Source organism: Triplophysa rosa, linkage group LG8 (genome assembly GCF_024868665.1).
Source record: "Triplophysa rosa linkage group LG8, Trosa_1v2, whole genome shotgun sequence".
Taxonomy (NCBI): domain Eukaryota; kingdom Metazoa; phylum Chordata; class Actinopteri; order Cypriniformes; family Nemacheilidae; genus Triplophysa; species Triplophysa rosa.
The window spans coordinates 13,031,141-13,044,113 of NC_079897.1; the positions used below are offsets into that span (position 1 = coordinate 13,031,141).

Consider the following 12,973-nt stretch of genomic DNA (forward strand, 5'->3'; position numbering starts at 1 on the left):
AACATTAATTTAACTCTGCTCAGATGAACGAAATGACTCGAAAAAAGATTTATTCATTTTGCTGAACGAGATTCAAACATCCGAATCGCAAAAATGACTCGAACTTCCCATCACTAGTGATCATTACAAAGCGCTAAGGCCAAGCGCCTGACAAGGTCTACACACGTTCGTTCGAATAAACGGATATGACGTTTTTGTGGGCGTTCCCAGTAATGCAGACGCTCGTCCACACCCACTAATTAACACGTAATTTGCATGACTGTGAACAAGAAAAAGAAAACGAAAATGAAATTAAAGAGAAGAGAAAATAAAATGAAAATCAAAGTTTCCATTTTAATTTGAATTGTGTCAGTATTATTGCGTGAACATTAATAAAACCTTTGTAAAAAATGTTTTTACAATTTCTTTTTCACATTTGCCTTTTCATTTTCATATTGGCAGTCTTGCCTCGAGATTTTAGTGAAAATGAAATGTCAAATCACCAATTGCATTTTCTTTTTCAATTTGACAGGGACAACGCATTGTCAGTGTAAAAATGAAAATGAAAAAAAAATTCATTTTATTTTTCATTTTGACACATATTGTGCATGCAGTTGTGTATAATGAAATTGCTAATCTGGTTTTCATTTTCATTTTCATCGTTTAATTTATTTATTTAAATTTGGCAGGATTTGCCTCCCATACAGAAATAGTGGCACTGGAAAATAAAGAAAATTCAGTAGACATGCACACTGAAAGAGAATAGGTCACGCTTTTCCATTATTCACAATATGGTGTATTCACAAAAGTAATATGTACTTTGTATTAAAGTACAAAGTATTATGAAAGTTATTGATATTACTACCGTCGTTAATGATAGTAATGCATGAGCATGACAAGGGACACCGTGTACTGTAACAACTCCAACATACGTTTTCCTTTTCGTTTTATCTCCGAGCAAGTCAAAGCGGACCCGGTTTGCCAGCAGACTCTGTGGGGCTTTGGCTTGATGGTCATTCAGTGGTTTATCAGATGAACTGTTATCCAGTGGCTGTCGGAGGGAGAATTTAAAGGTCTTTGTGTAACGCTGCCATCTCTCCGCAGGATATCGAGGATCACGTCGCCTTCGTAATCACCGTCCCCTCCGCACTGGCTATTTTCCTCACAATCTTCGTCCTGGTTTGCATCGAGTCCATCTTCAAGAAACTGCTCCGGGTTTTCTCCCTGGTGATCTGGGCCTGTCTGGTTGCCATGGGTTACCTCTTTATGTTTTTCGGAGGCATCATCTGTCCCTGGGATCAGGTAAGACGAGTGCGTAATCGAGGTTGTTTTTATTCAGGGGCCCTTTAGCTGATATATCTCACGTGATGTATTCATGAGAGCTGGTGGGAGAGTGAGAAATACGCACTTCTCGGTTAAGTGGAGAGGGTGGATTGATATGTGGGACGCCCCCAGCCCCTGATGAGCTAATTAAATTCTGGTTAGATTTGCTTTTGTAGACACGTTTTTCATAGGTGGCACAGAAGTCGTATTTGGAACTGCGAGTTTTTAATAAGGCCAGGGTGGTGTAAGTGTATTTACACAGGAATGTGCTTAAGTTGATTGTTGATTTTGTTGGATGCAGAAAACAAGACACATGCTGATTGTAATGGCAATGGCAAAGTTTAAGACTGATGGTGGATTCCATTTGCCCTGAACCAATATCTCTCTTATTTACATCACTGTTAAATGTCAATTGATCTCTGGTGCTAGCCTGCTACAGACTAGCTGAAGCCAACAAGAGCTGCTTTTACAAAATGAGATATTTAATGACTCCAAATGAAGAGTTCATAAAAAAACACACATATCTGTTTTCAAAAAATCATGTTTTTATTGTGTTAGTTGGCTGTATTTTTTTTTGTTGTTGTTATTTTTACTTATTCAAAACAACCCAACTGTAACTGTTTTATTGATATTATTTGGAATGCACAATAAAAAAACATGATTTTTGAAAAAAATTTAGGAGTTTAGGATTTATCTGTTTTAAAACAAAATCATAAATAAACTCTTTAAATGTTTTTTTGGGGGGCTGAATCTTTTGTTGTAAGATGTGCATATTAAATTTGTATCATTAACACATACACATACATTCATAAAATATATAATTAAATAAAAATTAATAAATGTTTATATATAATTTCAATTATTGGTAAATATAAATAAATACATCTAAATATTTCTTAAATGTGTATACATGTATGTGTATGTAATTTGTCTAAATACAAAATTCATATTCACAGTACTCAGACATAAGATATAAACACAAACTTTTATTCTGGATGCGATTAATCACGATTAATCTTTTGACAGCCCTATAATTTTAATCTTATCAATTAACGGTTAATGATGGCTGTTGGTCACCGTTTCATTTTTTATTTAGTTAAAATCAATAAACGATCCGCTATAAGATCAGACAAAGTTATAAGAGTTAAGACTCATCCCCCCATTAATATTTGGATTCCTATCTTACAACACAAGATTCAGCCCCTCCAAAAAACATCTAAAGAGTTCATTTGGAAAAACAGATAACTTTGTTTTTAAAAATGTTCAAAAGTCATTTGTAATCGTTTGAAAGCCCTAATTGAAATTTAAAATTACAATTTAATTAAATTAGCATGGATGAGTGTCTGTGAGCCATTAAAAATACAAACAAATGTTGTTTTTAATATATGTAATATTTGCAAATAACTGAACAACAGAGGATTCATGCATTAAGACATAATAAACAACATAACAGTCGTTGTGTTGACACCACCCATGCTCAGGGACATTTCTGAAGATGATCTTTCGTTCAACATAACACACTTATTTTAACTGTACTAGACACATAACAAGAAAATGTTTATTTGAACGACTTTCATAACCGATTGTATTAGGGATAGTTCACCCAAAATTTAAATTCTGTCATTTACTCATCCTAAAATGAATCCATAAATTTCAGTGTTCTGCTGAACACAAAAGAAGATATTTAGAAGAATGTCTGTAACTAAACTGTTCTGGGGCACTATTGAATTCCATAGTGAGGAAACAAACTATGGTAGTCAATGGTGCCCTGGAACTGTTTAGTTTCCCACATTCTTCAAAATATCATCTTTTGTGTTCAGCAGAACAATTTTGTAAAATTTGTTTTACAGTAAATGATGACAGAATTTTTATTTTTGGATGAACTATTCCTTTAATCGATCAACATTTCGAACAGCTAATCGGTTAACAGGTAAGCAGTTCATTATTTTCATCCCTATGCAAGGCTGCATGTTGGAACATTAATTGTACACAAAGTATACTGACAAAGTATTTTAGAAATTTTATTCTTAAAATGTAAAGCATCCAGCCGTCTCCTTACTCTTTAATGATGATTGTATAAACGCTGTGTGTGATACTCCCATGGCAGCTGAGCCACCACACGTTTGACCCAGCCGGTCCAGCGAGCATTATTGCGTTCAACATTAATCAGAATGCTGCAAATGTGCGATCAGACCTGGGAATTCACAAAGTAATCAGCAGCATGGCCCAGCTACAATGCACTTTCCTATTAGTTAAAAAAATGACTCCTTAAGGAGCAAAAAGAAAAAACAGTTGCAAGGTCATCGAGTAAAATGGAATAAAAATTCAGTGAATGGAGAGTGTAGCTAGCAGCTAATGACTCGACGTGTTAAAATTAGACCCATGTTTGTCACTGACATATTGTATCTCTGGAGTAGGCGGCATATGGTGAAACACAAACAAGGCTAATGTCAGACGTGTAAGGAGGGATGACTTCCTGTGTTAGTCAATATCTCCGCTTGGCTCCAGATTAAGGGGCCTCTGTGGAGGCTTTGTCGTGTCACCGAGACCAACTCGGTCACTTGCTTTTATAGCCTCATGGTGTGTACATGCAGGAAGCTGTACCAATTGCTTATTCATTTTTTAATTAGTTTACTTTGTGTATTTTTTTTAAGTGAGATATTTTGGACCATCTGTGTTACAGTATTTCTGGGACAACACACAAATGACACATAATGTGTTAAATAGCATAACACAAACAATGTGTTAATTATTAATACATCCTTTTTGAGAGCTCATAACTATTTTAACCAATGAATTTTGACGAAATTTTAAGGACAGTAGGACACTATAGGGAAAGTGTTACTACACAGAGATCACGAAACTTTAAAGGCTATTGTTTTTCTTAACAATGTTTCTTAAAATATTTTATTGTATTTTCCTTTTATTTCAATACAGTGCCAAACCAGTGTCAGAAATATACCTTTCAGGCTTTAACCAAAACGCTACCTGAAAATAAAAGATGCACCAATATATTAATTACAATAATAATAAACAATAATTGGTATAGGTCGATGAAATTTTTCACACTATCATGATCAGGGCCGATATATCTTGTTAAGAAAAGGAAAATGCAATGAATTTGTACTCTGTATGTAGAAAAAGTTAAGAAACATCACCAGGTAGGTCTTCAATATTTATAGACATTATATGAATGAATAAGATTCTGAAAGTTAAAGAAGTTCATCTTCAAAATGAAAATTCTGTCATCATTTATTCACCCTCTTGTCATTTCAAACCTGTATGACTTTCTTTCTAACGCGGAACACAAAAAAATATATTTTGTTATGCATTTTTCAGTAAAAAAAAAATACTTGTTAGTGTTTAATGTTCATTAATCTTTAAGGTTTTGAAGAGTTTGTCACATTTTTGTGTTTTTTGGTTACCATTGTTCAGAGAAGGGTTGCCTTTCGTTAGGTAGTGGGCGGTTACATTTTTAAATAAGAATTTCTGTTGAGTTCTCTTAACTCAATATTTTCTTATTGAAGACAAATTACAGTTTTGTCTGATTGTTGTAAAAAATGTATAAAGTAAAAAATATATAAATAACCTAATCGATAAAATTTGGTTTTTCATATTGGTTTAATGTAAAATATACATTTTAGCATAATTGAACTTAATCAAGTTAATGATTTAAAACTAAAACAAGACTCTTAATCTGATTCAACTAAACAACATTGCATTAACTTTATGTAAGTATCTTAAGTTTACTGAAATAGATAATGTTACTTAAATTAAACGTAATTCAGTTATATGGAACCTGTTGACATAAAAAAGTGAATTAAATTGAACATATCATTTTTTTTTTGTGTGTTTGTCGTAATTTGTTCCGTTTGACTGTAGAGACTCGAATGGCCCTTGAAACAAATGCACCCAGGGTTTACAGTCATGGAGTGTGGTTTTAGACTTCTACAGTTTTGAGGTTACTCAGACGTCAAAGGTGATTTTAACAGCAGCCGATCCTCTCCTCAGCCGTATAGTACTGCTGTTGCTCTGTGGCCCTCTGAACCCTCCACCATTAAAACCTTTGCTCTCTGGACCACACCACGATGCAACATTGACCCATAACAAGCTCTGAGTACACATTCTCCAGGATCTCTTGGCACCGAAGCCAACTGCCGTTGCCAGCTGGTGCCGGAATGCTTTATGCACCTCAGTGATAGTGGAAAGCACAAATCCAAACCACTTCCCCGTGCATAATGGCTTGTCCCAGGTGTCAGGTCACAGCGGTCCACACATTTTTGGTAATTGCACCTGAAATTGCATCTGAAATGCCAAGTGAAATCATGAATCTTTCAGGGCAGCATAAAGAGATGAGTGCTGCTTTTTTGTTAGGTTTGCTTCAGGTTGGGTCAGATACAGTGTGGACTGGTCCAAGTCAGAGGTGGCACTAAAACGCTCCTCTCTGGCTGAATTAAAATGAATACGCAGCTATTGTTTGGTAACCGTGGTGTTAATGTCAAAGAGCACATTTCACTTTGCAGAGAAATGAGGTGAGACAGGCCAAAAGGCAAGTAATTCATTAGGCTCTTTTGTAGGCAGGCAAGAATGAAAAACAGTAAAGCAAATAAAGATTAAAAGGTTGCATTCCAGACTGCTTTCACTTAGATTACAAAGCTCATTAAGATGCCTGGATCCTTTCCCGTGGCCACTGTTTGAAAATATCCAGGCTGTTGTTATTGGATGGTTCCATCGAGGTTGAGATGTGTGGTCATCTGCCGGTGAGATTACTAGGGGAGGATGCTGTTTTAGATGCTTTGGCACGTGAATTGTTTTGATGTGGTGGGGTGTCTGATTGTGTTTTGAATTGGGCTTGTTATCTTTTCAATAATCTTTTCAGTCGTACATTTCCTCCAAACTAATACCGCCTACCTGATGTCTTCAGCAAAATTTTAGGATTGTAATGTTGGGGTTATTTCTTGTTTGTCAGTTTAGAGGCTTTTTATATAATAGCATAGTCTTGAAAAACTAGCCAAAGGCGCAATTAAAATATACATTAAAATGCTTGTTTTAAGGCTCAGGCAGATACTGTACAATATAATATTAAATAATATTTTGGTACACAAAATACGTACCTCTGATTTTAAGGTAATTTCGGTACAGTTGGGGGAAATGCAGATCATAAATTGCTTGTCTTTTCTTCTTAACGTTTGTTAACATCAACAGTTTGCTCTTTATTTTTTAAGCAAAATTTTTAATAAAATGCCTGCTTGGACTAAATCTTAAATATATAAAAATAAAATAAATAAAATAGAGGTTCTCCAATAAATAAAATAATTTTTAAATAAATTATATTATATATGACAGGGATAGGGATAGGCCTATATAAATTGCCCACATTAAAAAATATGTTAGTATACTATAGTATTTACTCATAAACCATAGTAAAATGTATAGGTACGTACTACAATACTTTTAAACCTTTTGGGGAAAACTCTGTATAATGTATATATATATATATATATATATATATATAATTTTTTATAAAAAATTAAAAATATATTTATGTTAGTTTGTGGAATAATGTCTTTGAAAGTGCAGGTGTTAAGAAATTGCAAATGATGTTTATGCGTTTGAAATGTAGTCCTTTGATGACTCATCTTGCACTCCTTATGTTGTGTCCAATCAAATGCTCTCTGCTATTAGAATGTCTGTCCCACAGTACACCCTGCAACAGTAAGAGGTAAATTATAGTGGTAACACTTTACAGTAAGCATGTATTTATTAACAACGGTACATGCATTAGCTAACATAAAATAACAATAAATAATAAAGTTTTCGGCATGGATTAAAGGTGCTGTGTGTAATTATTTGGAGGATCTATTGACAGAAATGCAATATCATATATGTAACTATGTCTTCAGAGGTGTATAAAGACCTTACATAATGAAGCGTTATGTTTTTATTACCTTAGAATGAGCTATTTCTATCTACATACACCACGGATCCCCTTACATGGAATTCGTCATGTTGTTTCTACATTAGCCCTAAACGGACAAACTGCTCAACAGAGCTTTCGTAGATATGTTATCTCCTTTGGCAAATAAGCGAAAATGTGAAGACATCTTAGTTCTGTGTCATCCACCCTAGTGCTTTGAAAGAGAGGGGGAGGGTTGGAGTGTGCCGTTGGTTGCAATCCGCAACCTCACCAATAGATGCCGCTAAATTTCATCCACTGGACCTCTAATGTTTTAACTAATGTTAACACTTACAAGCTTATTGTAAAGTGTTACAATTATTGTTCATGCCTATGATGTGAACTGAACTGTATTTGCAATTCTAAAAGAACAAGCATTTGATACTCCCCATAAAAGCTTTCAAATCCAATAGCAATCATTTCAATAGTGTCAATAGAAAATACACACACAGCTAAGACAACTGTGCTCATTAAAACATTTCACGGGGTCTTTAATAAGTTAACTCCATATCCTTCCTGTGGAAATCACCAAGAGTTCAACCTCAGTCCTGGATTTAACAAAGAGCCCCTGATGTGCGGCACAGTTCAGCTGCTTCTTAAAATGCAAAGAGGCTCCTGCGTCTGCCGAGTCGTGCTGGCTGCAGGCTAGAGAAAGCAGCAACAGATTATTCTCCTTCATCACACTCCGCCACAGTCCATACTTATTATTCTGAGAATCTGTCATATACTTCATGTTCTCAACCGATGACTCTGTGTAACTTCTCTCTTTCAGATGGTATATTGTGTGCATTATGAATAAAGGTCTGTAGTGTGAATATTCTGTCCAGTTGTACATGTCCCCACATCCATTTATTCGTTCAATTTCATTTCCATTTAGCCATTACATTTGTTCTTAGTCTCTGATCTTCTGTTTCACAATTGTTTTATGTTGAGGCGGTTATTGAGCATCAATTAGATAAGATCCAAGCGAAAAGTCCTGATACACAGCAGAGGTGTGTATTATTCTGAATGATGAGCTTTTATTCTCCATTTCTCCATCTCCTAACTCATTTATTTGCAATTTATTAGCAGCCCTAATCAGAAATAAATAACCAAATCAGATTTATTTTATGGCTGCTAATATGACTAGTCTGCTTCTCATGTTTACAGACAGATCTTATTGAGAGTCCGTCCCAGTCTTAAAGGAGATTCTGGAGACAGCAGTCTGGATGAGAAAATCAATGTTTACTTTGTTAAATGCGGAGAGGTAAAATCACAGACAGAAAGACATGGCTGCTGCGAGAGTTGGTGGGAACGGTAAGAATTGAGCAACCTCGTAAAGCGAACACAGTAGTGTCACGTGTATCATGTATGTGTGTGAAGATGTATAACTGGCTTATTTTGATGTTTTTCACACTCTCTTATCCTGAGAGGAGATTTCATGCTGTTTCTCAGCATCAATGTGGTAGCTAGGAAACCTTCTAAGTAAAGGTCAAGATACTGGTCACGTGTGAGTTAGCCGGGCTGGTGTGCTTTCCATCACCAAACAGGCTCTTATATCTAGGTCTCTTGGGACTTTATGGCTGTTGACATCTGCTTCATTGTACACCTTGAAAGCGAAGAATAAGTAAATAATGCTGAAAACACAACGGGAGATTTACTCTTTGTAGTTTGTCTGTTGCCTGCTGTTCTAAAAACAGAGCAAAAAACATACAGGTGCGTGTGAAAAAAGAATTTTTGGAGTTTAAACAAGCATGCACTGAAATAACAGTTCCCTTTCTGTCGGTCTCTCGACGTTGTGTCGAACCGACAGATGGGGTTCGTCCCTGAGAACCAATCGTTTCCGACTACTTAGAAAAGGCCAATGAAAATTAGCAAATGAAATTTGCATGCCGGACTCCGCCCCGGAAATCCGGGTATAAAAGGGAGACGGCGTGCATCATTCATTCACCTTTTGTTCTTCGGAGCCTTCGGTTATGAAGATCTTCTCTTGCTACTTAGCAAAAACTTCACATTGCCGGTTCTACGACGTGGTGCAGCGGACTGTCCCTTCCTGCAGCGACTTCCCCTGGGCGTCTCGGCGGTTACAGAGGTGTTCGAGCCCGCAGACTGTGACTCACCGTCTGCATTCTAAAAGAGCTAATTTCTCCAGCGCGGCATGTCCCGCTGTTCTCGTGGTGCGGTGTCCTCATCGAGGAAGGGGACAAGCACGATGTCTGTGTCAGGTGTTTGGGGGTCCAACACGCTGAGGCAGCCTTCGTGGACTCATCTTGCCTGCACTGTGGGCAGATGGTCATAGAGACGTTGCGAGAACCAGCCACCACCTCGCAGGCTTCCCGGGCTGTGACGAGGATGGCTAAGGCCATTCCGTCCGCCAAGGCGAGCGGCGAGGGTGATATGGGGGTTTCTGCGAGCGCTAATCCGTCAGCCAAGTGCTCGCGGACCGCTCGCACCCCGTCTCGCTCGCCTCACCATTCCCTAGCAGGCGGTGCCACACCGTCAGCGTCCTCCTTCACGTATTCGGACACGATGCGTGATGATGATGAGATGTCTATCGCAGCATCGGAGAGCGAATTGCTGGCATCCGATCCCGACGACTCTCTGCAGCTCCCCCCCAAGGGGGGACGAGCTCAGGAGGAGGCGGATGTCGAGATGTCGGCCATGCTTTCCCGGGCCACCGTGTGCATTGGGTTAGAGTGCACTCCGCTCCAGAGTCGAGTTCCCTGGAGAGCGTGGCACACCGGCAGCAGGCAGATGGTGATTACGCCTCGCTGCCGACGCACCCTAACCCCTTGGTCTTCCATGACCTTCCTTCGGGCAGGGGTACCCCTAGGGCAGGTTACGAGGCATGTCGTGGTGACAACGGACGCCTCCCTGCAGGGTTGGGGTGCAGTGTGCAATGGGCACGCAGTGTCGGGGCTTTGGACGGGCCCCCGCCTGCGCTGGCATATCAATTGCCTAGAGTTGTGGACCGTGCCACTCGCACTGAAGAAGCTGCAGCCTCTCGTGCAGGGCAAGCACGTGCTGGTCCGGTCGGACAGCACTACTGCAGTAGCGTATATCAATCGTCAGGGTGGCGTTCGCTCACTGCAGTTAACACGACTTGCCTGACGCCTCCTCCGGTGGAGTCAGCAGGTGACCCGCTCCCTGCGTGCCACGTATATCCCAGGCGACCTGAACCAGACAGCCGATGTGCTCTCTCGTCAGTCTACGCCTCGCGGAGAGTGGCGACTCCACCCCCACGCAGTACAACTCATTTGGGTGCAGTTCGGGCAGGCCCAGGTAGACCTGTTCGCCTCCCTTGAAACCACCCATTGCCCGCTTTGGTACTCTCTGACCGAGGGACCCCTCGGCACGGATGCCCTAGCGCACAGCTGGCCGCGGGACAAGCGGAAGTACGCCTTCCCCCCAGTGAGCCTCATTGCACAGTCCCTGTTCAAGGTCAGGGAAGAGGAGCAGCAAGTGTTACTCGTTGCGCCACACTGGCCCAACCGGACTTGGTTCTCGGAGCTAATGCTCTTGACGACAGCTCCCCCCTGGCCGATTTCCCTGACAAAGGACCTGCTTTCCCAGGGGAAGGGCACGTTATGGCATCCCAGGCCAGACCTCTGGAACCTCCATGTCTGGCCTCTGGACGGGACGAGGAGATCCTGAGTGGTCTGCCCCCAGCGGTGGTAGCTACCATTTCTCAGGCTAGGGCACCTGCAACTAGGCGACTGTACGCCTACAAGTGGCGCCTCTTCTCGACCTGGTGTGCTTCTCAAGGAGAAGACCCACGGAGTTGTGCGATCGGGTCCGTGCTGTCCTTCCTACAAAAGAGACTCGAGACTAACCTCTCCCCCTCCACACTGAAAGTGTATGTAGCCGCCATTGCTGCTCATCACAACTCAGTTGCTGGGAAGTCTCTAGGGCAGCACAACCTGGTCATTAGGTTCCTAAACGGCGTGAGGAGGCGCAACCCGCCTCGTCCGTGCTCCATACCCTCTTGGGACCTGGATGTAGCCCTGACAGGTCTCACCAGGCCCCCCTTCGAGCCCCTAGGGGATGCCTCTCTTCCTCATCTCACGATGAAGACGGTTCTCCTTATGGCGCTCGCCTCCATCAAGAGGGTAGGGGATCTACAGGCTTTCTCTGTGTCCCCTGACTGCCTAGAATTTGGACCCAGGGATTCTCACGTTATCCTGAGACCTCGGCCCGGCTACGTGCCCAAGGTTCCCACCACTCCCTTTCGGGACCAGGTGGTGAACTTACAGGCACTCCCCACTGGGGAGGAAGTCCCAACCCCGTCCGTGTTGTGTCCAGTACGCGCGCTGCGCCTTTACTTAGACTGCACACAGAGCTTCAGGAGCTCAGATCAGCTCTTTGTCTGTTTCGGAGGTCAGCAGCAGGGGAGAGCTGTCTCCAAGCAGAGGTTGGCCCACTGGATTGTGGACGCTGTCAAGGCAGTTTACCAATCCCTAAATCGCCCGTGCCCCCTAGGAGTGAGGGCCCACTCCACCCGGGGTGTAGCCTCCTCTTGGGCTCTGGCACGGGGGGCCTCTCTCGCAGACATTTGCAGAGCTGCGGGTTGGGCTACACCCAACACCTTCGCGAGGTTTTACAACCTCCGCGTAGAGCCGGTGTCAGCCCGCGTCCTGCATGGCCACATATAGGACCGGCAACTGGTAGGGTGTACGCCTTTTCGGTTCTTTTCCCCCTATCTCGAGTGAGTCAGTATACCGATTCAGCCTCCCTTCTTTCCCCACTGGGCGAAGAACAGGCACTCCATCCATCACTAAGCAAGCACCTTCTGGGGCGGGCTGGGCAGAGCAGCCCTGCCCCTTAGGCCGGGTATCTCCAGAGTTATTCGCAACATAGCTCTAACCGGACCTAGTGCTACCAGACGTTGCAACCCCCTAGTAGGGTGGTTCCGTCTGATGTATCCTCATGCTGGTTCCCACCTTGGTAACCCATGACCTCCCCAGGTGGATCTCCACCTCACGGTTTACTCTTCAGCCGCACTTTCTTCCCATGAGTTCTCCCCCATCGGTGAGACCATGTTGGTATCTCCACTAGACTCCTCCCTGCGGTAGGAAGTGGTCTCTGTAGCGCATCCCCCACTTGAGGAAGTAGCGCTTACCCAGTGGCCTTACGGTTCCGGGCGGCTTCTCACTGTTAGAGAAACAAGGCCGCCACCTTTCAAGAAAGCTCTGGGAGCCCCTACCTACCCACTGGTAGGTTACAATTTTGCGGTAGCGCTCACGGCTGACACGCCCAGGCCAGTCACCGTCGCTTCGTTGAGATTGTGACAGGGCACAGTGTTATGGCGTTTTCCATTGGAACCCCATCTGTCGGTTCGACACAACGTCGAGAGACCGACAGAAAGGGAATGTCTCGGTTACGTTTGTAACCTCGGTTCCCTGATGGAGGGAACGAGACGTTGTGTCCTCTTGCCACAATATGTGCTGTCCTCTGCAGCAGTCGTGAGAGGTAGTGCTGTAGTACTCGAGTCCGGTCTCGGACTCGAGTCCGGACTCGAGACGTTTTTTATGGTCTCGGACTTGTCTTGGACTCGTTGGTATTTGAACTCGGACTTGTCTCGGACTTGGTCATTGGTCTCGCAAATGTTCTAGTCGGTCTCGTCCGAGTCCAGCGATATATGTTTTATTTTCTCCTTCAAAACAAAACATTGATAGAGCACTATTCTTGTGATCCGAAAACTAATGATCCGAAAACTGTTGCCGACTCTCGACTCTA

General features: G+C 42.1%; 1 protein-coding gene across 4 annotated transcripts in view; it reads left to right on the forward strand.

The window, feature by feature from the left end:
• Nucleotides 1-12,973, forward strand: part of adcy2a (adenylate cyclase 2a) — a 157,658-nt gene that overhangs the window by 17,226 nt on the left and 127,459 nt on the right. For all 4 annotated transcript variants that reach the window (XM_057339805.1, XM_057339806.1, XM_057339804.1 and 1 more), the window contains exon 2: nucleotides 1,084-1,281. In XM_057339805.1, the coding sequence (XP_057195788.1) occupies nucleotides 1,084-1,281 (198 nt within the window). The remainder of the gene's footprint in view (nucleotides 1-1,083; nucleotides 1,282-12,973) is intronic.